At 36.9% G+C, this 25,876-nt stretch overlaps 1 protein-coding gene across 12 annotated transcripts in view; it reads left to right on the top strand.

The window, feature by feature from the left end:
* The window catches only part of MYT1L (myelin transcription factor 1 like), a 300,153-nt gene that overhangs the window by 241,732 nt on the left and 32,545 nt on the right, over window positions 1–25,876 (top strand). For 8 of the 12 annotated variants that reach the window (XM_039715661.1, XM_039715667.1, XM_039715671.1 and 5 more), the window contains 4 exons: window positions 708–829; window positions 1,192–1,254; window positions 1,753–1,821; window positions 25,420–25,482. In XM_039715661.1, the coding sequence (XP_039571595.1) occupies window positions 708–829; window positions 1,192–1,254; window positions 1,753–1,821; window positions 25,420–25,482 (317 nt within the window). The remainder of the gene's footprint in view (window positions 1–707; window positions 830–1,191; window positions 1,255–1,752; window positions 1,822–25,419; window positions 25,483–25,876) is intronic. The other 4 variants (XM_039715669.1, XM_039715668.1, XM_039715665.1 and 1 more) reach the window with 1 other exon arrangement.

The raw sequence follows: 25,876 nt of genomic DNA, 5'->3' as shown, positions 1-25,876 counted from the left end.
CTATTAATTTCACTGGAGTTGGCAGGAAATCTGTCACTATCAAGGAAATGTGAGGTAAAGCAGCAATTTTTTTCAGAGTAAGAACTCCCTACTTCAGCTATGTTGTTCATAGCACCATCTGCAGGAATTCCTGAATCCCTGCATTCAACCACTGCATTCCTGAAATAGATAGGTTTGAATTTCTGAACATGACTAAAGTTAATTTCAAATTATATCATTCTGTCTTGCCAGACAGATCCACTGAGATTCATCCCAGACTTAGATTCTATGTGTAGATGTTAAGATTGCTTCTCTTTCATCTTTGAGGCGTTCTAAATCCTTAAAAATGCTATTTAAGATGGCTTTTTGATGCATAAGATACTGCATTTCGTAATCTTTTTTGCCTTCCTCTGTTGTGCAGTGACTTTAGGGAAAAGACCTCAGTCTTTAGAGAAAAATTCTGTGACAGCTACAGAAAAAGACAGACTTTTTCCTTTTTATTTTTCTAATTAAATAAATAATATATTTCACATATTGTGAAGTCTTCATCCAAATATTCAAATACTATACAAAAGTTTAGTATGTGAAAGTATATAAAATAATTTCATTAATTTTCTCTGTCAGAATAGGATAAGAAGGAGATACCATCTGATGACTCTGCTTTGCATTATTTTGTGTAAGTTGTGACCTTCTCTAGCTGAAATTAATATGTATATATTTGCCTGTAGCCGGAAGATTTGGATCCTTTCCAAGAGGCACTTGAAGAAAGAAGGTATCCTGGTGAAGTTACAATCCCAAGTCCTAAACCCAAATACCCTCAATGCAAAGAGAGCAAAAAGGATTTAATAACGTAAGCATAATGTGAGGTGAAATTATTTATCTCCTTTTAACTTTTTCTCTCTTTGTCTTTTTTTAAACCAACGAATACATATACGCCTTGCAGTATGAGCATGCAACATTTGCAGCATATAAATGTTTCAAACTGCCAGTTAAGTAAAGTGATAAGCTAACGTGTATTTGCTTGTTCTTAATGATGCTATATTGTATGGAGACGCCATTTTCATTTAAACCTGTTCATTTTGCAGCTTTTCGATTAGGATGCTTAAAACCCCTTGCAGTCATTGCAGCTAAACTGGAAACAATGAAACTTTTAAAAGTTTTTTTTTAAACATACTTACTATTTTGGCTGTTTTTGTTTTTGTTTGGTGGCAGATGTCCAACACCAGGGTGTGATGGGAGTGGTCATGTGACTGGTAATTACGCCTCACATAGAAGGTGTGACTTCATTTTTTTCATGGTGGATTCTGTCTTTTCAATTTATTGTTTTCAGCTTACCTCAACAATGCTGTCAAAGTAAAACGTTGAACTATGTGTTAACCCTTTGAGTAATATATGTTGATCTTAAAAGCATGCTAATTTGTGTGTTGTATAAACGTCTTTTATTTTTAAATAGATTACTAAAATTTCCAAACTATTCTTTAAGCATTTAAGTAGTTAACCCAGGAATCTCCAATATTTTTGTTATATTTTTCTAGTTCATAGAGAAACAAACAAACAAACAAGAACATTTACAGTATGTAATTTTGGAAGTAATATTGATAACTAAATATATTCAGAGGGTTAACTATATTACGGAATTCAATATTACAGCACTTGCCCCATCGCTTTTCTGCATTACAAACTTTTACTTTTTAATTTTTATGTTGTGTTTGTTTGCAAGTGTTCAGTTAATGAGAAGATTAACATACTTGTATGTCCTGCCATGTCTTACAGTTTATCTGGCTGTCCCTTGGCTGACAAAAGCATTCGGAGTATGCTGGCCACAAGCTCACAAGAACTCAAGTAAGATATAAAGAACAAATATTTTCTTTATAAATATTTATTTGACCGCAAATTGTATAAAGTTTTGTCAGAAATTAGAAATGCTGTGTGGAGAGCTGCTGCAGAAGGAGCTGATCCTGCTTGGAACATGTATTGAAGTCTAGAAATTCCATACAGCAGGGGGGTTCTGTACATAAGTCTGTTGACCTAGTATGTCCTTTTGTGTGTCCATTAGGTGGCAGGGATGGACAAAAGACAGAACTTCTGGAATTTCATCTTAGTGTTTGAATTCCTTTTCAACTTTTTTTCTGAACTTTGAATTTGCTAGCTAGAACAGAAAATTCCCATACAATTAGACTGATGAAACACTTGTGATTACACAAGCAGTAAAGCATTGCAGTTTCTCAAACACAGTTGGAAGGAGAACAATTTGGTTTTCCCAAATGCTTGCATAATTTTCCCCAGGTTCGTATCATTGCTACCAGCCTAATGCATTTTCTCACGTGACTATGTTTTTTTAATGTTTACTTAGTTATCCCCTGCTTAAAATGGGTTCTTTACCATTCCTTTCAGTTCTTTGGAGTAACAGTTTTGAACTATGAACATTAGAGAATCATGACACTTAGCTTTGCTCTGTCTTCCTGCACATATGCTCTACTGCAACTCTCTGTGTGGAAGAACTATAGTATTTATTAGTGCTATGGCAGGGCAGTGCTTCTGAGCTGGTAATTTGATTAAGGTGGAAAAATCTTCACAAGAAATGAGGAAAATTCAGTAGGGAAAGTATGAATAGATACCACACGCTGCCATACTGCTTGGCAGTATTCTGTTTTTACAATACGTTTCTTGAATTCGGTATATACGCCGATTAAAAAACCCCAAACAACTATTGATGTAAACCATGGGAAAAATAAGAAAGCAAGCATGAGAAAACTGCTGGAGTAAAATTACTCTCTGGTTTTACTTAATTTAGTTGCTAGAGGTAAACAATAAATGCAAAATTTACAGCTGATTTCCCACAAAGTGAAAAATAATGTTTTGAAACTATTAGTTTAGGTCATGCTGATATATGCTGCTAGAAGAATACGTGCTATGCAAAAGGGGATGTAAATGAGATCAGGGAAAATATTTAAGTATAAGCAGAAAAAGACATGCACACCTCAGAGAAACTCAGATTTGGACCTGGATTTTGGGTTGGGATGGGTCAAATGGTAGAAGTTTGAGGAAATGTGAATGCATAAGCAAAACACAGTCAAGACTCTTGAGGCAGCATGAATATTTTAAGCAAACACTTTATAAGGTTTCTACTTATCTTAGGAAGCTGTTTCTGAATTACTTCATCTCCTCTGCTTTTCTCAAACATCTGCAGTCAAGGCTGCCTGGTAGAAACCAGGAAGAAAAAATTCCCAAAACACCTAAACTTGAGATCCCACTTCTATATCATGCCACTCTCTCTACTTATTTCAAGTTTTTCCTAAGCAAAAAGCAAGATTAAAGTAATATTTTTACGTTTAAAATTTATTACTTATTATTCATTAGCATAAATTATTAATTTAGCAGTTATCATTATACCAGTTAAAGACATGAAACTCTGTTAAGTTTCAAAATGGCAGAATTTTAAGCAGGCTTACTTAACTCAGTTCTTCTTTGTATTTGCGCTATATGGCAAATCTTTGTTTTCTGATCATATATTTTTCTACAGGATAACAAAGTAAATCATTGCATAGGGCAGACAGTAATCATTGCATAAGCAACTAGTTAATTTCTTCTCTTTTCCTTATTATCCCATGTGAGGCCCTGTCTGTTATTCACTACTTCTGAAGATAGACCTATTAATTCACTCACACATTTGTCACTACCATCACATCTGAGTGTTTCCTAATAAATTGAGTTATTTAGTTATAAAAGAATTTTTTTTCATCTGCAGTTACACCCTGAAGTAAATAGGGTTGGTATTATCCTCATTTTAAACCAGAAATTTAGGTATATAATTTTGATTGCTCACGTGGATACTTTTAGGACACAATTGGTCAGTTCTTCACATTGTAGAGAACTGTATATGTTCAAACCCTTGAATTTGCTTGGAGTTATGGGAATTTAGCAGATCTATGTAATGTAATTGACCCTTTGTGAAAAGGGATGAACTCTGCAGAAAAAGCAGGAGAGTCCAGTTCCAGAGCAGCCATACTGTCCTTTCTCCTATCCCAAAATTTAACCAGTCCCAGCTTCCACTTAGCCCATTTACTCTGTCCTGTTTTCCTTCATCATTTTTTTTCTACACTGTTCCCTGTCTCAAGCTCCCTTGTCCGATCAGCCCATCTCCTGCCTTCATCACATTTATATTTTTATTGTTCTCTGTCTCTACATCCTGTGAAGTTGGTACAGAGACAGAAATAAGGCATCTTAGCATTTCCCACATATATTTTAAAGCAGGGAAGTAGGAGTCCTATGGATGGCAGCATCCTTTACACAGCTCTCATTTATGCTCTTGTTCTCTGCTTAAGATGGAAGAAGATGTGATCATGTAAATGTAACGTGCATGCACAAAGCAGCTAAACCAAAGTTACATAAGAGAATTTGATTTTGAAATTTTTGCACTGTGAAGCACTTCATTTACATTCTGTGTAAGGTCTGGGAGTATAATATCCTTGTTTCTAAAATGAGGAAGCAGAAGATGAAAATAAGCAGAAATTCCATAATACGGGATACTATGGCCATCTGCCCGGCCACCAGCCACCATGGGACATTTTGGTGTCTGCTCTGTTGCCTGGGCTTCTGTCGTACCAACAGCAGCAGAAGCTTTAGTGATCTGCATGGACTGGCACCAGGAGGAGATAGGGAACCTTGCTGGGATGTTTCACACATATTTGCTGACAGCAGAAGAGTAGTGAGAATCAGGAACCTTGGCTCCTGCCCCAGGCTGTAGAGGAAAATGTATACACATTTTTAACCTATAACCCAAGCTGAGATCCCTTCTGTCCTTTCCTTACCAATCTGTACTGTTCTCATCTCTTCTTCATCTTTTATTCCTAGTTTAGGTTTTCAATGTAATTTTTTTCCATCCTTCCATAAAGATTTCAACCTTTGTAAAATTCTTGGCAAATACTTGTTTAATGTACAGGGTACAGAGAACAATTGATAGTGTAGCAGAAAAACTGATAGCACAGCATAGGAATTATGTTTCTGGACTGCATAATTTGGAAGGATGTAATACTTTTATGGCTTTACCATCAAATCAAATATCATATATGTGCTGGTAAAGCCTTCATATCACATTTTACTGATACAATTTCTCTTTGTGTGTATTTCACAACACATACAAATAATGTATAATGTAGCTTTCTAACTGGAATCTTGCTCACACATTTTTTTTTAATCCCAACTAAAATAGTAAATAGCAAACGTTAAACGTTAAATAATATTAATTAATAATATCATTCATGTAATATTCACAATCAAAATAATATAAGAATCCTACAAGGTTAGGAAAATATTTTGCTTAATAGTCATGCTTGTTGTAGTGCCTTTTGGAAATTGTGGCTCAAAGATTCCATTGCTCACATTTCCTGGCTCTCAGAATAATAATGTTGCAACTTTCAATTAAATTGTTCCAGGGTCAGTCAGCATAATTATTCCCTACCACCCATGCTTCTCATCTGTAAGGGTTCTTGCTCAGGTTTGCAGTGCAGATTACACAATTTTTCATTTTTGTCCACAGCTCAAATAGAAAACAGAACAATATCTGCTACTTTGTCTTACTTATACTGGGGGGGAAAAGAAAAAAAAAAAGAATGACAGCTTTAAAGCTGTCTGGAGAAATCAATATCTGGAAACTTTTCCAGTAGTAAGATTTTGGTTATAGTACTTGCGAAAAACAACTAATTTTTAAGGGACCTAGGAACACTATATTGATGAGTAAAGTTAACTAAAACAGGAAAGCAGTTAACAGCCCACCCAGTGACAGCTACCAATATTAAAGTATTCATAAATTAAATTCAGTGTGATCATACCAAGGGGCCTTTTCTTATCAGTTTTCTTTATTTATTCCTTATCATGGCAGGTTTTTCTAACAGTTACGATTACTTCTCAACTGTAATACCATTGTGGAATTATAAATACTGTTAAAAACAACATTTTGAAGCACTTTAAATCTTATTCAAAACAAATAAAAATAAAAAAATCCAAACAAACCAAAGCTAGAATTAATTTTTTTTTAGAAGGACACATCTTGTTAATCAGTAAATCAATCCCAGCTAAAACACACCTGACTGTGAGAATGTCTACTCAGTGTCCTGACAGTGTTGGAACCTGAGAACCCAGGTACTAGAGACTCCCAGAAAGTGACAAACTTATTTCTATGTAGTGGTACTTTGATGTAAAGATAATCACAGTTTTTCAAAGGTCATTGATACATATACACACACACATTTATGTATATACCTTATGTATATAGGTAACCAGGTGTTAGTTTGGTCTGCTGTGGAACTAAATATCCAATTCTCAACATCTACCCTTGTTGTCTTGGGTCAGTTTTCTGCTAGAAAATCCCATTATTGCTTACTCTGAAGAATCTGATCCTCAGGAAGATTTGCAGTTCAACCAGGTGCCTTCAAGTTTGGATACTTCCTGATACTGTTGTAGTATGCCCAGTCTTTCAGTCCCAAAGCATCTGTGTGGATTTTCTTATTTTCTTTGGTGGATGTCTTTTGGTATTTCCTATGGAGGGAGGAGTGCATCCTCCTTTCCCTCAGTACAATGAAATCTGAGAGCTTTTGTTTCCTACATCTCTTCTTAACTCAAAGTGATGAGCTCAGTCTATTTTTTGCATGTTCTCCACAATAAATTAAGAGTTGGAATCTCTGTTCCTCCATCTTTTTTCTGTGTCATTCTGCCACAGTCATTTTCGTATTCTTGGTGATCTTCTACTCTTTCTCTTAACTTCCTTTCACTCATCTCCCTGTTCCCAGAGGTGTCACCCTGGCAGTGTTCACATAGAAAAGTGAGCTTCTTTGAAGCTTTCCCTGTTAGCCATGATTCTTCTTGAAAAACAACTCCCTGCATTACAGTGTTTTTGTGATAGAAAGGATAGTCTTACCTCATAGTTCTAGGGAAACTCTTCTATACTAATATATTATCTGTTTCTACTGATGTGATTTTACTGTGATTCTTGCTCAGCAAGAACTGGGAAGAAGAGGCATCCTCCCAGAAACAGAGAAACTTCTGTTGTTTTTATTCTGATATATATAAAAAATAAAATATTACTGGAAAAGGGTAGTATTTTCCTCCTTGCTGTAGTCATCTGGTGAAAAATAGGCCTTTTAAAATATAAATTTAAAATGAAGAGACAAATTATTAGGATATATTAGTAAAACACCACAAGAACATTTCCCTCTTTAGACGGGCAAGCACATTATTCTTGGACATTGACCCGTGCCTGTACTATTTTAAACCTTGATAGCTCTCTCAATATACAATCACTTTATGTACTCAAACCAGGTATTCGTGAAGAATTCTGTTTACCTGCTGGAGTGAATTCTCCACCTACATCCTGTGTTTTCCACTTGAGGTGTTCCTGAATGTGCATTTGTTGTTTCATCTGCCAAGAAGTATTATCCCTTGCCTTGCCTTCCCTTTCCCACTTTCCTCTTCCCTTTTCCCATTGAGATTATATCTGTCCTTCTATAAGAATGCAGCAAGACTGAGACCCATTATATAGTTTTCACTCCCTTTTATCTTAGAAAATTACTCTTTGCTGAAAGAGAAATAATCATTTCCATTCCTATTATCCCCTTTTTACTCCTGTTGTTTATGTCTCTTTTTTTTTCTACATGGAAACTTAATAGAAGTTGTTATTACAGTTTTTCTTGAATACTAAGGTTGTTGAGCCTAGTAAGTAATCTTGTTTTAAGTTGAAATACTCCTTTGATGCTAAGTATGTATCCTTTGAATCTGCAGACACTTTTTGAAATTCCTTGATGCTTTAGCTAACTTTTGTATAGGAAATGTGATTGCAAGGACCAGATGTGATGTATTTGGAGAAAAGCTAAAAAGTACTTGAGTGAGCCATTTGTAAATGATAGTGTTTTATTAATTCATCTGCAATGTTGTGGTAAAAAAAAATTGAACAAACTGTAGTTTTTTATGTGTTCTTAAATTGCAAGTTAGTGTGCTAGTTTAACTTAAATTATTAAAAACAAAACCAAGGAACATAGATCCCCAACTATTAGTTCCCCTATAAGGAATAATCTTTCCCATTTTGCTCAACAATCCTTGGGCCAAGTGAAATTAGGAATCTTATGTGGTTTCAGTGGGTTTTTTTTGCATTTTTGTTTCCTGTATTTATTGCAGATTTCCACTTGGATACCTTATCTTTGATGGCAGCATGCATGCCTGGCCAGAACAGAACACCTTGGGCTCTGTTCCTGCACTTCTCAATACTCAAATGGGCACTGTAGGTTATACCTAGCATTTCCAACCTCATGTTGTGTGGTGTTATGATAATGTCCTTTGTATAGAGACCCATCATCTGCAGCAACCTCATCTCTGTAGTCGCAATAAGTTTTACATATGGAAGTGGCTGGGCTTTTTCTCTGTTAGAATAACTCATTCAGACTCTGGTAAGGTTGAGTCATTCCATTTTTCTCACTTAAGTTTGTCAACTTTTGTCTCTGAAATGGAAAACACTTGAGTTTTGTTTACATAAGACCCTACATCATTGTTTTCATTACTCAGAGGTAGTCTTAAAAGCATGTACTCTCTAAAAAGCTCCTTAAAAGCCATCTGCATATCAGTATCTCTGATGCTGTGAAATGTTCCATGCAGGCACGAAATTGTTTGCATGAAGCACCTTGCAGAATCAGGGCCTTAGTAAGTTGTCAATACTATGAAACACTCTGAAATGAGAGGCTTCCTTTGCATAGTGGCATCTACAATGGCCAAACAGTTCATGACCTGTTTCTTTATGTACTTAATTATTCAAAGCAAAAGATAACAGTAGCTTATATTTTTTTGCTGTTTGGATTTGAATCAGTATTTAAAACCATTTGCCACTCAGTTATTACCAAAATAGTCTCAATTCAGATGAACAATCACTGAATTAGAGTAATTTTTTCAAAGCAACCTGTATGACTTAAAGAGTCTTCGTTTTTAGAAGGAACATAAGTGGTGGGCATCCACATCCCTGCAACTTCTATATGCCTAACTTTGAAATTGGAATTCGGTGTCTGCAATAACAACTTAGGCAGATTTGAAGATGCATTCCTTAGTTCCTAGCGCTTCACTAATCACCAAATATTTCAGTGTGAATGTTTGTTTGATGATTTATTTTAATTTTCGAAACTTTTCTCTTGTCAGTCATTCTAGTGCCATACTGTGCAGTTTCTAAGCAACTATTCTGAGAGGAGTGCTTAATTGTGATTAATTATAAATGAATTTGTTTAGCTGTGTTAATACGCCCAATGAATCTCTCTAAGGCCTTCTTGTCTTGGAGTTTTTCCATTTGTACAGTTGCCTCTGTCTTCCTTGGGTTTGGTCATACTTCTTTGTCATTGAACTTGTCCTACATAATTAATCTCATTCAGCCTGGCATTTGCTTGTAATCAATTCAAGGGTCTTTTCTTTGGCACAATTTGGTAATTGTGCAGACTCCCATTGTGGTGTTGATCATTTTTGCTTCAAATCAACAGATCATAACCAATTGCTCATTCCATCCAGATCTGGAAAGATCTGCAACATGATGCTGTGGTATATCCCAAGTGCTGAGGCAATCCCCATGGGAAGTTGCATAAACTATACAGTTGCTAAAAGGGGAGTTAAAAATGCTGTGTTTTGCACTTTCTGTGTTTGGTCAGACTTGCCAAAACCCTTTAATATATACCCCAAAATAAAAGTAATTTTGTCACTTGAAGTCCTAAACCTGATTGTCCAGATCCTCAGTTGGTGTAAATTGGCATAGCTCTGCTGCCTTTGGAAGAGTTACGCTAAGATACAACAGTGATGATCTGGACAGATGCCCTCAGCTGCTCTCTTGGGTTAGCATTCATGTTTGATTGCCTTATTTAAATTTTTTGAAGTTACAGAATTCCTTGCATTATTTGGTTTCTTAAAATGGCCAGTTGCTAACTTGATTTTGTGGTGTCTGTATCTGCACAGTAACATCTGATTTCGCCATGCAGTTAAATTCATCCCTTTACTTTTATCTCAGTCCTGTTGGGACTTTATGTGGCACACATTTTTTTGCAGCACTGTAGTATCTATATCAATGTTTTATATCTCTAAAATATCCCATATCCCTCATAAACACCTCATCATAATCTTCTTTTACAATATTTTTGTATTTCCAGTAAGTGGAATTTACATTTGCTCATCTGCATGTAAAAACTGCTCTTCTACCCTAACACACACAGAATTTCCACTGCTTCAAAGTCTGTTGATTTCTCTCCTTCCACAGATAACAACACTGTGCTCTTACAGCATGGCCTCAGTTGTATGAAACAACCTTAAATTTTGAGGAGTATTTTACCACTGGCCATCATTGATTATTTTTGTATGCTTGACTGTGCTTGCACTGTACTCAGCTTCAGCAGTACATGTTTTCTGTAATAAGGAGGCAGAGGACTAAAATATAAGTGCATTGCTATCAAGTGTTATTTTTTTGGACTGTGGAAAACAAAAGGAAAAGAGATCCTTCAACAAATTAATCTGATTAAATTATATTTAAGATATAGTTTCCAGAGTTATAAGATTGACATAATTTAATTCAAATAATGAACTGTAAAGTAGTCAGTCAGAGTGATATTTAAAATGCCTTCTTCAGGCTTCAGAGTTAACAGTACACCAAGATGAACAGAACCTAGTTTCCAAATTTTCAGACTGCAAATTAATGGGACCATCATTATGAAAGCATAGGATCAGTTAAAAGAACTATAATTTATTCAGAAGAGATTGCATACCCAAGTATTTTTCTTCCATATTAAATAGGAAAAGAATCAAAACATACAGATGCAGTTTATAAGAAAACCAAGTCACAGACTTTATTTTCTTTTTTACAGGTAGAAAACTATTTTTTTCTAGGCCATTTTGGCACTTTTCTTGAATACATGGTGCACACCAAAAGTATTCTAAAGAATTACACAATCACAACTTAATGCTTTTACCAGTAAAACTATGAGCTTAGGGGTTTTTTGTATCCTTGTAGAAACTGGTGATAGCCAAAAGAAATAAAATTACCCTGCTTTAAATGCAATCTGTTGAATGCTGAATTCAGAGTTTAATAGGTGAAAAACATTTGGTTTTGACTCTATGATTAGAATCCCTGTTTCAGTAATAATCAGACATGATGTCAGACATTGGTAAAGAATAAAAAAAAATCTTAATTATTTCTTTAAAAATATTTGTATTTTTCTCTTTTAAATCCCAGAGTTATTCTTTCATGGGGAGTTAATTCAGTAACTGCTGGGCATTTCACAAATAAGTTTTAATTTAAAAGCTGTAAATGGTGGTTATGCTAAACACTGCAGAGATATGCTGGACACTGCAGAGAAAAATGGTTTTGTTCCCGATGAGTAAGAGTTGTAAAAAAAATTAGAGGAAAAAACTTCAGGGGAATCGTAAAAATTTATATGAAAATAACTGAATAATTTTTAAAAATGATAGCTCATGGGTTTCTCCTCAAGGCTTCTCCAGGAACCATTGTAGGTGGTGGTTTGTTTTCTTCTGATGCACTAATCAAGCAACACCTGTCAGGAAAGCGTAAGTACTTTCTATAAGTATAGGTGTCATGAAGGAGGGGCGAGGGCCTTGCTTTTGAATAACACCAAATACAACTTCTTTGGCTTGAGTGTGAAGAATCTGAAAGAATGGAATTATTAAGAATTTTTTCTTTACTTTTTTAAACCAATTAAGGTTTATTCCTCAACATTCCCATGCACAGAAAAAGTCCTTTAATGGTTCTATTTTTTTACTGAGACCTAGTCTGAAATATTTTTAAATGATAGAATCATAGAATCACAGAAAGGTTTGGGTTGGAACAAACTTTAAAAATCATCTAGTTTCAACCCCTCTGCCATGGGCAGGGGCACCTTCCACTAGACCAGGTTACTTAACACCATCCAACCTGGCCGTAAATACCTCCAGGGATGGGGCATCCACAGCATCCCTGGGCAACTGTGCCAATAGAACACCTCCCACTATCTTTAGCAGACTTCAGATCCAAGATTGTGTTCTGCAGCTTTGAAAAGCTTTCCCTAAGTAGGAAAAGTAGCATGTAGCATCCCTAGTAGCATGTTTCTAATGGAGTGAGAGCGATAGTATAAGGCCAAGTTCCACTTGAGTTTGCACTTCTTCCATTTGACAAAACCACTTTCATGTTGATTCTGTCAAAGATAGAGTCCTATCACTATTCATTTAAAAAGAAAAGAGTATTTTTAAAGTTTAATTATACAAGTATTAGTAGGCAGCTCTTAACTTTTGTTGGATCCTATTTGATACAATAAACCTCTGTGAATTAAAAATTACTGATATTCAATGCAAAAATTTTCAGCAACTTTTGTATGTAAAACTGTTATTCAGAATACTATGTTTAATAATAATTTGATTTTCATTTCATTTTTACAAATTTTTGTGTTAACTCTACTGAAGCCAGAGTAAATGCTGCTGATTCACAAATGGTAATAAGTAAACACATCAGGACCACATATCTCAAATTTCTGCAAAATTCTTGTGAATGTTAATGTACCACAGACCAGATGTGTTTATATCTTCATATAAGGTCTTATGTAATCAAGAACATTCTCAAAAATATTTTTATTCTATCTTAAAATTCAAAAGGAAGTAGGATTGTCTTAAAGGCTAAGAAAAACTTCTTTTTATCTGTTCATGTCAATGAAGATACTTCCATTCAAAGGTAAAGTAAATGTAATGAGTAAGATACTTATCCAAGGGGTGATTTTTCTTACAAACTTCTCTCACCATGAAAAGGGGGAATTGGCTGTTTTTAAAGACGCTGCCAATGGATTACATTCTGTGCAAAAGATACAGTTGACAGCTATAAGTACTGGGAAGTGGCAATCTACGAGAGACATTTCTGTAAGATGTAGTTTGCCAGATAACTTATTCCACAGTTGACCTTCCTGTGATCCTGTATTCATCTTGAAATTAGTGGGTTTTCAGTGTCTGAATGGGTGCTGAGTGGAATAATACCTATCTCTACTTCATTCAAGAAGGATAATGAAGATCTTCTTCTTCCATGTCATGTATAGCTGAGGATCCCACCCTTGGAGCTAATCAAAACAGAATTTATGTTGCAGCTAGGTTCCTGCCCCATGGAATATTCTTCCAAGTCCTTGACAAGGGGCTTTTATTTAGCAGGAATGGTTGCAAAGATAGTGATTTCTTAAAAAATATTTTGGCAGAGTTTGATTAGAAGATGTAAACACACATTCTGATACCAGAAAGTTATGGTTCTTCCTCACCAGCCTGGAAGAAGAAAGGTATTAATCAAAGTTTAGACAAGGTCTGTATCAACACTAACCAGGTCAATTAGAAATCAGAGTAAGGAGCAGTAAGTACATGCTCAGGGTTATTTGACTATAAGTACCTAAAACAGGAAAAGAAGTTTATTGCTTTGAAAAAATCAGAGGGAAACCTTCTTGTAAAAGTCATGTAAGGCAAACCTCACTGAGAGCTGCTTTACTACCTCTGCAGTGCATGGGAGCTGTGAGCCCTGAGTGCTGCATGCAGCTACACGGGGCATTGTCCTGCACAGCCCTTTATCCCTGGCTGGAATCCAAGCCCCCTGAGCTGTGCAGATGTCTGGGAAACTTCTGCTGCAGCTCTCAGACTGCAAACCTGATGTAGCTCTTTCGTGAGATGTTTACAGTATAAACCAGGTTTGCACTGCCTTGTCCTATGGGAGTTGCAGAAGCGGGAATTGTACAGAAGCATGGACTTTCTGCCTTTGTTAACTTTGAGAAAAAAGTAAGGAGGGCCAAAGTAAGAAAAGACATGAGAGCATATCTCATGACAATGAAAAGCTCAATTTATTCTCAAGTGCTCTATTTAATGATACCTTGGAACATTCACATAGAGCTGGAATTATTACTTAAGTCCTGTTCAGTACAGCATCAGATTTCAACAGAAAAATGATGAGTTTAGCTTGTTCTAACAGTCTTATCAGACTTTCCTGCCCTCACTGAAGGGATATCTCCTTTGTTCTCATAATATGCAAACTGCCTCATCCACTCTGACAGGTTAGGGTCAAATGACACCAATTTCAGGTACTGAATTCTGTGCTTAAAGCTCTGTTGTTTCTTTTACTGCTACCCAGACAGCTGCAGCATCCTTTCAGGGGGAACAGGAAGCTCCAAAGCAGAGGCAGATGGATGCCCAGAGTAGAAGCTGAGAGTATCATCTCGGGTACACAGTCTCTTTCACTGATCAAGATGTTCATTGTGATCCACTTCATCTGAGAATTTCTGAGCATCCATTAACTCTGCAAGCTGGACTTCAAAATCATCACTTTCAGTTGTTGAGAGGAATATATACAAATAAATACACAAATATTTTGAATATATAAAACTGTGATAAATTTGCTAATGGTTGAAACTTGAACTATGCAGAAGGGTCTGGAATCAAGGAAATGATGCATGATGTTTCTGGAATAGAGTCTCTAATTATGGGCTGCATCTGTACTTCCAATAGGAGGCCAAGCAGTATTCTCTCTGATATAGCTTTTAAGATGCATTACAGAATTTTAAAATCATGTGGGGGTATCCAAATGTTAGCTAGTCTAAGCTCCTTCTCAGAACAAGTCCACTTGGAATAGGTTGTTTAGGACCTTTTCCAGTTAAGTTGTGAGTTTTGCCAAGGTTAGAGTTCCCACAACTATTCCAGTATTTGACCAGACTGATGCTTGGCTGCTTTTTTTTTTTTCATTTATAATAAATTAGCTTTCCCGTGCTGAATTTTATCTCTTTATTGGCTGTCCTTTAGCTGTGCAGCTCTGAGAAAACTTCTGTTATGCATTCACCACACCAACCTGTTAGGTATTCATAGACAGCAGCAAAATTCCCTTACACTTTTTATAAGAATGAGCAAGCTAACTTCCTTGGTCTTGGATATCGAGTCCTTCAGGCCCAAAACCATGTGGCAATGTCTTGTAGCAGTGCAAGCCTGCACCTTAGTGAGAGTGCTGGGAAGAAAATTGTACCTTCCTAGGTGTTAGTTCATTACATCTGATTTGTCTGCCCAGTGTCTGCCAGCGGAGTCTAGCTCGAGGCAGTAGGGTGGAATTCTTGTAGGGGTGGCATAACTGTGGTAATGCCCAACTGTCCTCCTTGCAGACAGGTTCATAACTAGACTCTTACTAGGGATGTTTCCCTTCAGTGTGAATTAAATATGCTTACTGCATGTCTGAGGTAAGTCAGCCACATGAAAAATTAGAACAAGTCCAAGAGGGTTTCGGGAATCAGTATATCACACAGAAAATCAGTAACAAAACTGGATTTCCTTAGCTGCACTGTTCATTAGCCTTCTTACTAGACTAGACTGCCTCTCACAGTCTGATATAATTCACACTCAGTATTTTCATATTTCTTCACTTAGTCTTCTGACAAATGTTTGTAGGCCTAGAGGGGAAAAGCTGCTTGTTTTCATGAACTGAAAACTGGAGTATTTTGCTCACTTGCTATAGATGCTTCAGTTCAAAATAGAAAGTAGTATCTCTGCTTTATCTGTCTGGGAAAGCAAACTCTTGAGTTTGCTTCCTTTATCCAAGTGTTAGCCTGTCCCTGTCACTGGATGATAGATGTTTCCAGACAGAAACACAGACATGAAGAAATCATGTAAAAGCCCATCTAGTGTAAGGAACTTCATGCTACAATAGCACTTCTCAAGGTTACTAATGAGCACAATGCAGTGGCTGCACGTGGAGCAAAACAACTCTCAACCTTAAGATGCAATTAGTCACCTAAACATTTTACACCAAACTGTTATTTTTGCCTTACGTTTCTGAATGTGCACTGAAAATCATCTTTTTAATTGCTCTTTGGAAACAAGAGTGTAAGGAAAAAGCTGTTAATAGAGAAGAAAATCCCAGCCCGTTACATTTTTTGTCACTTGGATTATTTTAATGGGCTTGGGGTTTTTTTGCAAACATCTTAGCCCTCATGCTGGCCAGGATATATTTCCCAGAGAACTCACAGATGTTTACAATCCTAATGATTTGTGGCTTTGCCATAAGACTGGACTGAGAGAACTCACATTAGAGGCAGGACCCTTGCTTCTTTCTTTATTATGTAGGTCTAGAAGTATTTTGTAAGCTTGGTCTTTCATACTTATATTAGATAGACCATTTTGAAGAAAGAATATAAATTGGACTGTCTCCGTGCTCTTTTTCTTTCCATCTTTCCCACTCAGCCTTTTTTTCCCACCATACATTTGATCCAACTCTCTCCTTTCCTGTGATCTTGTAGAATCCTTCTCTGTGTTGTTTGTGCATGCACAAGTTGAACAAGAAACAAATAAATAAAATAGCTGAGGAATGGCTAACGTTGGCTTGTGCCCAATCTTCTACCAACAGCTTCAGTGGATTGTTAAGGCCACAGACTACATGAAATCTGGTAATCTTTTTTCCTCTGCTTGTAGCAATCCTATTCTGATAGCTTGTCTCAGCATCCCTGGCTGTGATGCTGACCTTTTTGAGTATTCCAGATTCATAGATTTTGAAGTCATTCCAAACCTCCAGGAAACTCACAGGAAATGACAGCTTCAAGATCATACTGCAGTGCCCATCAGACCCTTTGTTAATTGCTTCATCTAGGATAAGATATACAAAGCACAAAAGAGCAGAGCTTGAGAGAGGCAGCAGTGTAGAGATGAAAAACTAAAGAATTACTCTATTGATACTTTTAAGGTGTTCAAGGTAACCAGCAGGTTACTGACTATAATGTATATTTCTTATCAGGCAAAAATTATCTAGTTTAAAGAGGAAATTTTCAAATTATTCAACATTTGCCTAATTTTAATTTAATTTTGAACTAAAACTCCGAATTTCATCATAAACAGAAAAGTTAAGGCTGGTTATACGAGCTTTTGAAGACACCTTTTAAAGTGAAGAATAACAAATGTTATACCTGTGTTACTGCCTTCAAGTGCTTCATTTGGACTCCTTGTCACATGCAGGGAGCTATAGAAATCATGTCACTGGCTATTCTGCAAACCTGGACCAATCTTACTGTGGAATGACTGAGTGGCAGATATTCTTGAGAGGCTAAGTGGTTCCCATATTAATAGACCAAACAGGAATAGGACATTCTTTTTCAGAGGCAAATGTGTCCACATAAATTTACTGAAAAAAGCCCATGTGGGTATTTGATTTTTTGTGGGGTTTTTTTGAGCACAGGCTTACAGCAATGCTGTTAGGAGACAAGAGAATCTGCATGGCTTTGTTCCTAGTTGTAGGAGTTCTCTTAAGGCTGTCTTCTCTTGCATTTTTCTCTGTGCCTCCATCATTTTATGTTATTCCTTCACATACAAATGAAGCTTTTTTCCAAAGGCTGAGCTGTTTGGAAATGAACCTTTCAATTTGCATATGTTGGAACTGATTCATCCCTGGTGCCAGGAAGTGCTCTCTGCTGCAGGGAGGGGATCTGCAGCTGCCCGGTGCTGCCTCCAAGGCAGGCGATGCTGGCAGGAGAGAAAGCGTGGGCAAGGTGCCCAGGGGGAGAACTGATTCACAGCTTCCCCCTGGCAGCTTCTGAGCACAGAGCACCCCCTGGGTAGTGCACAGAAGCTATTTCACATTAGGCACATACCCTGCCTTTGGCAACTGGCATGTTAAGGGGCTATGTGCTGATGCTAGATGTGAGAACAGCGGGCAGCATGTCATGGCACTTGCTGCTGGGAAGCTGGGAAGTCCTGACTGGTAGCAAAAGAGGCAGCATGCAGAGGTGGTAATGGAAGGCACAAGAATATTTTTTCTAAAGCAATATAATTAATTTAAACTCATTGTGTGTATCTGTGCATTGGAGTGCACAGCAATATTTTATGTGCCAGCATGATGCATTTTAGGCTGCTTATAGGAAAATGACTGAAACCTAAAAAACATACCATGTTCTTTCTCACCCCCACACAGTTCAAAAAATGCAGGAATGCAATACAGAAAATAGCATCAGGTAAGGACAGAAAAAGTAGTGTATGCAGAAAATCGGGGAATTAATTAAATTAATTCTGAGAAGAGTATGCAGCCAGCACGCCCCAGTTCAGAACCATTCAGTTGCTGGGGATTTCTAGAGGCAAAGAGAAAGAGACAGAGCAATCTCTCTGCAGAGATAAAAGAGACTGAAGTTACTCCATGAAGCCTCTGAGCCAAAATTATTTTAGTCTCATGTCTGGACTAGCTCCATAGGCCTGGCATTGTTCCTTCATGGATAGAAACACTGTACTGTGAAAGTGGCAACAACAAATCGTTTCATTCTACACTTCTTTCCAATCTCCAATCTGTACTTCTCCCAGTGTCTTCTGAGAGGGCTCGGTAATGCCCCACCGGGAGGGATCCTTGTCTGGATCTGCCTGCTCTCCTGCCCACTCTCACCAAACTGAATTGGATCCAGTGCAAAAAAAAACCTTGAAAAGAAGAAAAAAAGATTTTTTTTTTATTCCCCCATTTGCCCTTCCACACAATTTTTTGGTTTTGCTGGCTCTTGTCATTTCCTGAAACCCTCTTCCTTTATATCTGCTATGGGTTTGGCATTTAAATTTCCCTGTTATCTCTAGTGAGACCAGTCATATCAGTAGCATTCTGTTAAGTGAGAAATGCTGACAGTATTTTACATGTGGAAAAGTAATATTTAGCACTTTTGCTAAACCTAAATTTCTGTGCTTAAATATTCCTTCTATCTAGAACAAATAGAAGGAAATAATTAACATATGAATCTAAAGTTAACTTTTTTTTTTATTACAATGCATCTTTATGAAACTTTGATATTTATAGAGGTCTGACTTTGCACAGTCATTATAGGTACATTTGTGACGATTGGAATGTAAGTTTAGCCTTGAACATGAAACCAGAGATGTAAAATCTCCTGAAATATTTATTATCTGCATGACTGTCCCATAGAGTTTATGCTGCCTCTTGAACCAATTCAAATGAGCTCAAATGAGCTCTGAATGCAATTTCCAGAAGTGCCCAGTGTTAGCCTGGTTCTGCTCCTTTTGAAGTAAGTGATAAAGCTCACAAGGACTTCAATAAAAATAAAAGAGGACGAGATACTTAAAATGACTCATTGAGTCTTGACAGCCAATAAATTCTGTATTAAGGTTTCACACACAGCACTTTCTCCTCTGACACAAGGGCAGAATGTGTACCCAGTCATTTCAGCAATGTGAGAGGACCACAAGCAATGCAGACGGCAAGAATGATAAAATCAGCTGGGAGAAAAGAGCAGGAGGACAACAAGGGTGATGGAAGAAAAGATAATGGGAAAAAAAAACAACAAAGAGGAAGGAGAAAAGAAGAAACATCAACTTCAAGGTTATTAGAGATCATAAAGGGAAGAAGGATGAGGGAGAAACAGAGATTGAAGGCATCAGCCAAAGGGAACAGAGAAAAGAAGAAGCAAAAGGCAGAGAGAGAAAATGTTAAAGAAGCAAGAAGAGACAAGAAGAAAATTATTTGGAAAATGAGGGAGTAGAATGCAGCAGAGAAGTGCTGGAGAGGAATATGGATGGAAAGCAAACTGTGGAGCAAAAGCAAATGGAGATTCTTGCTTTACTGCAGGAAAAATATGGCAGGTTGAAAATACCGCAAAAGACACCAGGAAAGAAAATGGAAGGAGTGAAATAGAGTGAAGAAGTATGTGGATATAGCACCTCTGTGAGGAAAATTAAGGGAAAATAAATCCATCCTAACAAAACTGGTTTTTATTGTAATTTCATCAATAGATTGTGTAGGTAGAGGGTTTTGGTCTAGACAGCAAAAGAATCACTGGAATTCATAACTGGAATTCAAAAATCAAATGCTATGGTAAAAAATAGAAAATAAAAGACAACAGGATTAAAATGGAAAATACCTGTGTTCCTACTGGAATTAAAACAGACAACAACTTTTCTGTGTTTTCATGAGGGAAAAATCAGCAGCATTCCCACTTCACATACTTAATTAGAACTCGACAATCTACCATAATACCTGGGACTGAAAATAAGATTTTTACAATTTACATATCCAGATTGGTTTCACAGAGCTGGCTGGAACAGTAATAGCTGGAGGCATTGCTCTGACTACTCAGAAGAGTAAAGACAAAATGAGTTGCTGCTTTCTGTCCAATTCCTGCTAAAGAGGTGTCTTTATAACAATAGCCACAGCACTGGCTCTTACTGACACACCTGTGGCCAAAAGTCTGCCCTGAGGACCACACAGCTCTTCTCATGATCTTGTTTCTCACCCTGGAGTACTCCCTGCAGATTAGTGGTGACTGGCATAGGAAGGAACTGGAGAAAAGTTTGTTCTCTCTTTTGGCCTCTTAGCTAGTTGAAAAAGAGGACTTGTTTGTCAAGAGCTGCAAACCTGTAGGTTTTGACAAGCCCTCAAATTCATAAAGGAGTAGACACTCAATAAACCTACTATACTCCACAGAAAACCCAGTTTTTAATTTGACAGTGCTTCTTTTCATCCCTTCCTTTTCTTGCCCTCTTCTTTTTTTCCTCCTCTCTTACATATTCAATTCAGGGAACTACAAACACAATTTCTTAAGAATTTTACTTTTGTAACCTTTTGTTTTGGGACTACCTCACTAGAAAAAAAAAAAACCAACACCAAACCACAGCAATTTGCTATTAATCTATATGTAGTTTCAGAAGACATATAGCTTTTTAGCTGCAAACAGAGTAGTTAATAAGAATTGATACTTCTAGTATATTTTCCACTTCTGTGTAAAGTAACTTAGACTCTTTATTGCCCAATTTTCCTCTGCCAAATCCCTCCCTTTTCCATAGCAGCATTGTGAGATTTTTATCCAATTTTTTTTTTTAAATACTCCCAGATCTTCAGGCAAAAACCAGAAATGCAAGTATTATTGTGTCTGTCTGCCAGCCTCCCAACCTATGAATTCCATTCCTGGTGATTCAGTGAAACAAAACAGAATCTCAAATAGGTGGAAACCACCAGACAATAAAAAATTCTACATTCTGCTATGAAAAAAATCCCACAGGAAACAATTATATTTTTCTAGCCTTTCTGAATCTTCAATAGAAAAATCACACCTCTACTATAGAGATTGACAGCATGGTCAAAATAAAACTATGGGAAAGATTGAATTTTCTGTTAATCCCAGTTATTTTGCAGTGTGAAACATTATGGAGAACCATTCTGAATTTTTGCACAAATTCCTGATTTAGTCCCCTATTCAATTCAATGTGATTTTGCTTTTGCTAGCTACTTCTGCTTTAAATAGTTAGTGATTTACAGGATATTCTCTCTGATAGACTGTACTATTGATACATGTGTTCGCAAGGGAAGATTGGATGCACAACATAGTAGATACTAAATGTTGTAAACTAAACAGTAAAGGTAATGTCAGTCCTTTGTGCTGATCCATCAGCTTACTAATGTTGGATCATGAAAGGTATTTTGTAGGAAGTCATTGCAATTGGCCAGTGTGAGAGAAATGGATGGTGAATTCTTTTTCATGGGAGCTGATACCCTCAGCACAAAAATTAAAATATTGAAGTAGTTTTTTATGTCTTTGTTTTATTTCTATGTTTTGGATCTAATTTATGTTTTAAAATAATTTGAAAAAGTAAGTCAACCAAAGTCGTACACAGTAATGAGGAGAAAACTATTGCAGTTTTGGCTTTACACTTTGTGTAAAATCCTATTCACTGTCATGCTAGTAAAGCTGTAAATATAAATATGTACACCACACATAAGCTTATCTTGCTCCTGTAGAAATAGATCAACCCCTATGAATATAGGTTTGATTGTGGGTCTTATTTGTAGTGCCTATGCTGGTGAGAGCTGGGGTGTCTTGTGAGCTGAGGTTTCAACAAGACTTTTAACCACTGGCATTTGGAAAAACCCTCCGTTGGGCATTGCATCCATTTCCTCCCTAGTCCCAGGAACCTCCCTTCAAGCTGCCAGAAGTTTGTTTTAATTGCTGCACACCTTCAACCTTTCCACAGTGAAGAATCAGCAGCAGGCTTAAGTGAATTCTTCTCAATTTACCTCTCACCCTTTTTTCTCCTGCTGTTGAATCTAAGCCAAATACTGAATCCAGCTGCCACAGCTGTTGCTGTTCTGCTGCCTGCCCTACTTCCTGCTTCTGCTTATTTTCCCAAAAATGCTTCTATGGGATGATCTGTGAAGTGAATGAGACATCAAGGCACTGCTAACTGCATTCCCCTTCCCTGATAAGCCCTTTCTTTTATTGGATGCCCTGAATTTGTAGTCAAGTGCTAGTATTCTATGTCCTGAACATCACTCTTCACAGAGTCAGTTCCTTTTGTCACCTCCCTCATTACAGTACTGAAGTATTTCCTGTGCTACAATAAGCTATTATGTAAATTCTACAAATGAGTTTCTGATCCTGCCAAATCAGATTTACTTTGAGTAAGCAAGGAAAACTGCAGCTCTCTTTTGCCACATACTCTGATAGTCATTTTCAAAAAGTTTCGTATCAGCTGCCTCTTACAAGCAATGTATACATTTTTCTGCCATTGTTGTTTGTACATATGATTAAATGATATGTGTATAGGTAGTAAATGATAGCAGAGTAGTAAGGTATGTGCAAGTCCTACATATGCTCAGACATTTGGAAAATACAGGCTCCCAGTTCCAATAGCACAAGATCTTGGGTTTATCTCCCTATCTAATCTGTTTAGGATAGCAAGTAAATATTGTAATAGCGTCATAGTTGTAACAGACTGCTGCATAGCTGCATCCTATGTGTCACACTGTTCAGAGTATTTCCCATAGAATGGAAACAGCAGAAGTATAAATGTTCCAGAGTTTTAAAGTGTTCTTACCAACTGCACTAAACTCTCATTTCATCTGTTACATGAAGGTAAACATAAATTTATGAGATTTGAAAACAAGTATTATAGTATCAAAATTTGAAAGGTCATTCTGAAATCCTTGCCAACATAAAGATCTCATCTGGTTTGATCAAAAGTACATTTTTAAACTGATATGAACTGTGCAAAGCCATTTCTGATTATATGCAATTCAGTTTACAGCAGGATGATTTCTTCTTTAGTTTATCTTGTTTATTTTTTTAAACTACACAGAAATAAGCTAGCTTTTCAATTGTGTGAGACTGTCCAAATGGTTGAGATGCAATGGATGGGATATACTGGTGCTTCTTATAAACCCTGTTAAGACACTGTTAATCATGTTGCCTGTAATAAAAAGTCATGGAAAAGATGAGAAAAAAAAAACATTGTTCACTTTTGCTAATAGCTTATCATCAAAAGGATAGAAAGTCTGGAGAGGAAAACAGTGGCTTCAAATTATGGGCTCATAAAGAAGAACTCCTTGTAGTACCCCAGACTGCAGAAGAATAGTACCATGGCTCTGGGTTCTCCGTTATTGATTTAAGTACTATGAACATGTAAAGCCAAAATGTAGTCAATTCCTTTATTAATTCTTATCCCCATATCTTATGATTCGGCATCTTAGAAGCTTTAGTCAGGCTTCAGTGATGCAGCTAGTCTTGATGGAAATGGGCATTGGAGACCACTGAAGCTACTTACTATGAAGAAAAACTAAAACACATGAAGCAAGAGTTGACTCTCTGCAGATTGCAAAACATTTGTCTAAAAATAAATAATGAGAGTATATATATATAGATAGATATAGAGTATTTAAATTATAAGACTCTTCATATTTGATGCCCTGACCACTTATTCTTAAAGAAATAACAAAAGTTTATTCCAGTCATGTGCAGCCACAAAGAAGAATAAAGGGTAAGAGGCATACAGACTGAATTATGACTTCTTTACCAAGGATTGTAGTTTTACCTAATTAAAATCAGAAGAATCTATGCAGAAATTCTGGACTCTTTCTATAAGCAGAAAGATTGATGTGTGATGTCAACCTGTGTGTTGGCCTTTAAGAGCTATGTTAATACACCTTTCATGCAAGACCACAGGACCATATTTGGTCCTGTGCAAAGACAAAGCAAAAGAGAAGGAGAATTGTCTCTAAGCATGTTATTTAGATTTCTTGTCCAAAGTTCACAGCCTGTTTGCGATGGAGAAGGGAAACTTCAGTATTGTAGGGAGCCCCATAAATTTTACCAGCTCACATCTGAGAACTGCTACCATATTTTGATGTTTTCCATGGAATAACTGAACTGGTCTTGATGAAGATTATATGGGAACTTCATTGAATACATTCCAGTTTAATTTATGTCTTTCACAGTAGCAATAGTCATGTTGGAAGTTTGGCCCTGCTGAGCTCCTCAGAAGTAGGTACTGATTACTAGCTTAAAGCAGCTGAAATTCAGGTTAATGGAACAGGACAACTCCATAGCACTGACCTCTGTGTTGTCTAATTACTGATTTTAAAAAATGTTCAAGTGTCTGTAGAAACCTTGAGAAACAAAAGCTTACCAGTATGGACCAACTTAGAGGAAAGCACGTGTTAACTAAAGATTGAAAGCCAAAGTCTGCATGAACTCCTGATTCAAATAGTGGAAAAATTCAATGTTATGGAAATCTGATGTTTTAGAATGTGACATCTGAATTTGTGAGCCAGCTTTTTTGAATTTGAATGCTTTCTCCAAATGTAGCTTTAAATAGCATGGCTAAAATTCAAAACTCAGGCTCAAGAAAAGTGACTTTTTGGAATTCATGTAGCATTTGTCTGTTCAGTAAAATGCATATAAATTAATTCTTTGTCTTTTCTGTGATTTAGTATAGCAGTTCAAATACCAGCTAATGATTTTACTTAGCATTATAATGTAGCTTTTTCTGTGATGATCACAATCATCTTTGCAATGTAGAAATATCCATCCATTTTCTTTGATGGCTCTAATGTCATTCAACTATTAGAAATTCCACTGAGGGCTGTACCATTTCTGTCTGGTGCTGTAGCTTGGTGTTTGGCACTGTTTGGGTGGGTTGCCATCTCTCTGCAAGAGGCCAGCATTACTTCCCTGTCTTAGGCATTTTCTTTACTTCATGGAGACGTGAAGGGGACTCTTCATGGTGTGACCTCATGACACTGTGCAGTGGAATTAGAGCAAAAGCTCCAGTGGAAAAGAAAATTACTCACTGCAATTTATCCACTACATACACCACAGGGACAGTGCATTTGCTGTCAACCCTACTCATTCCTGGTGACGTAGGGATGTTGGATTGTTGGGAAATCTCCACTAATCTGCCAGTATTTGAGATATCCAGGAAGCATTGGAGTGGGCAACTGAGGAGTAGCAAACAAAAATGTTTTATGAATGAAAAACTATATTTGTCCCTGTTGTAGAATTAAGCTCAGGTTTAGCAATGGGTAGGGGTCACAGAGACTGGCACCTAAGGAAACAAGGATGAGCCAATTAATATTTTTAAATGGGCAGTTATATCTTTCCTGTCAGTAACTGCTGGGTGTCTCTCCCATTGTTATTCTAGGTGTCCCACTCCTGGGTGTGATGGCTCTGGGCATATAACTGGAAATTATGCTTCTCATCGAAGGTATGTAAAGACAAGGTTTTGTTTTTTAAATCAAATAACTGCAGGGCTAGAAGGTGCCTCAACTGACCTAACTTCACTCTCTGAATACTGAAGCAGGATTGAGTGCTGCAGAGACATACGTTGGTCTAACTCATATTAACCACTAATGAATAACATTTCTCAGCTTCAGGATGACTCACTACCAAATAGGTAGGAATATTTTTGCTAATATCTAGCAAAATCTTTATTCAAAATAAATTCTGTTTCTCTGCCTTCTCTAGTAGCCTGAGGAAGCAATTCAACATTCATGTTTCTGTTGCTTTACATTCAGAACAACTGAACTCTTCACAGTTTGGGCTGAAATCCCACTCCTGCATTTTTCCCTCAAATTGTATTTCCTGAATGTTCGTGTCAG

The sequence above is a fragment of the Passer montanus genome, unplaced genomic scaffold, assembly GCF_014805655.1.
Source record: "Passer montanus isolate IOZ18808 unplaced genomic scaffold, ASM1480565v1 scaffold34, whole genome shotgun sequence".
In the NCBI taxonomy this organism is placed as follows: Eukaryota; Metazoa; Chordata; class Aves; order Passeriformes; family Passeridae; genus Passer; species Passer montanus.
The sequence above is the reverse complement of the archived record's forward strand: the minus strand, read 5'-3'. Positions and strand labels throughout refer to the sequence as shown.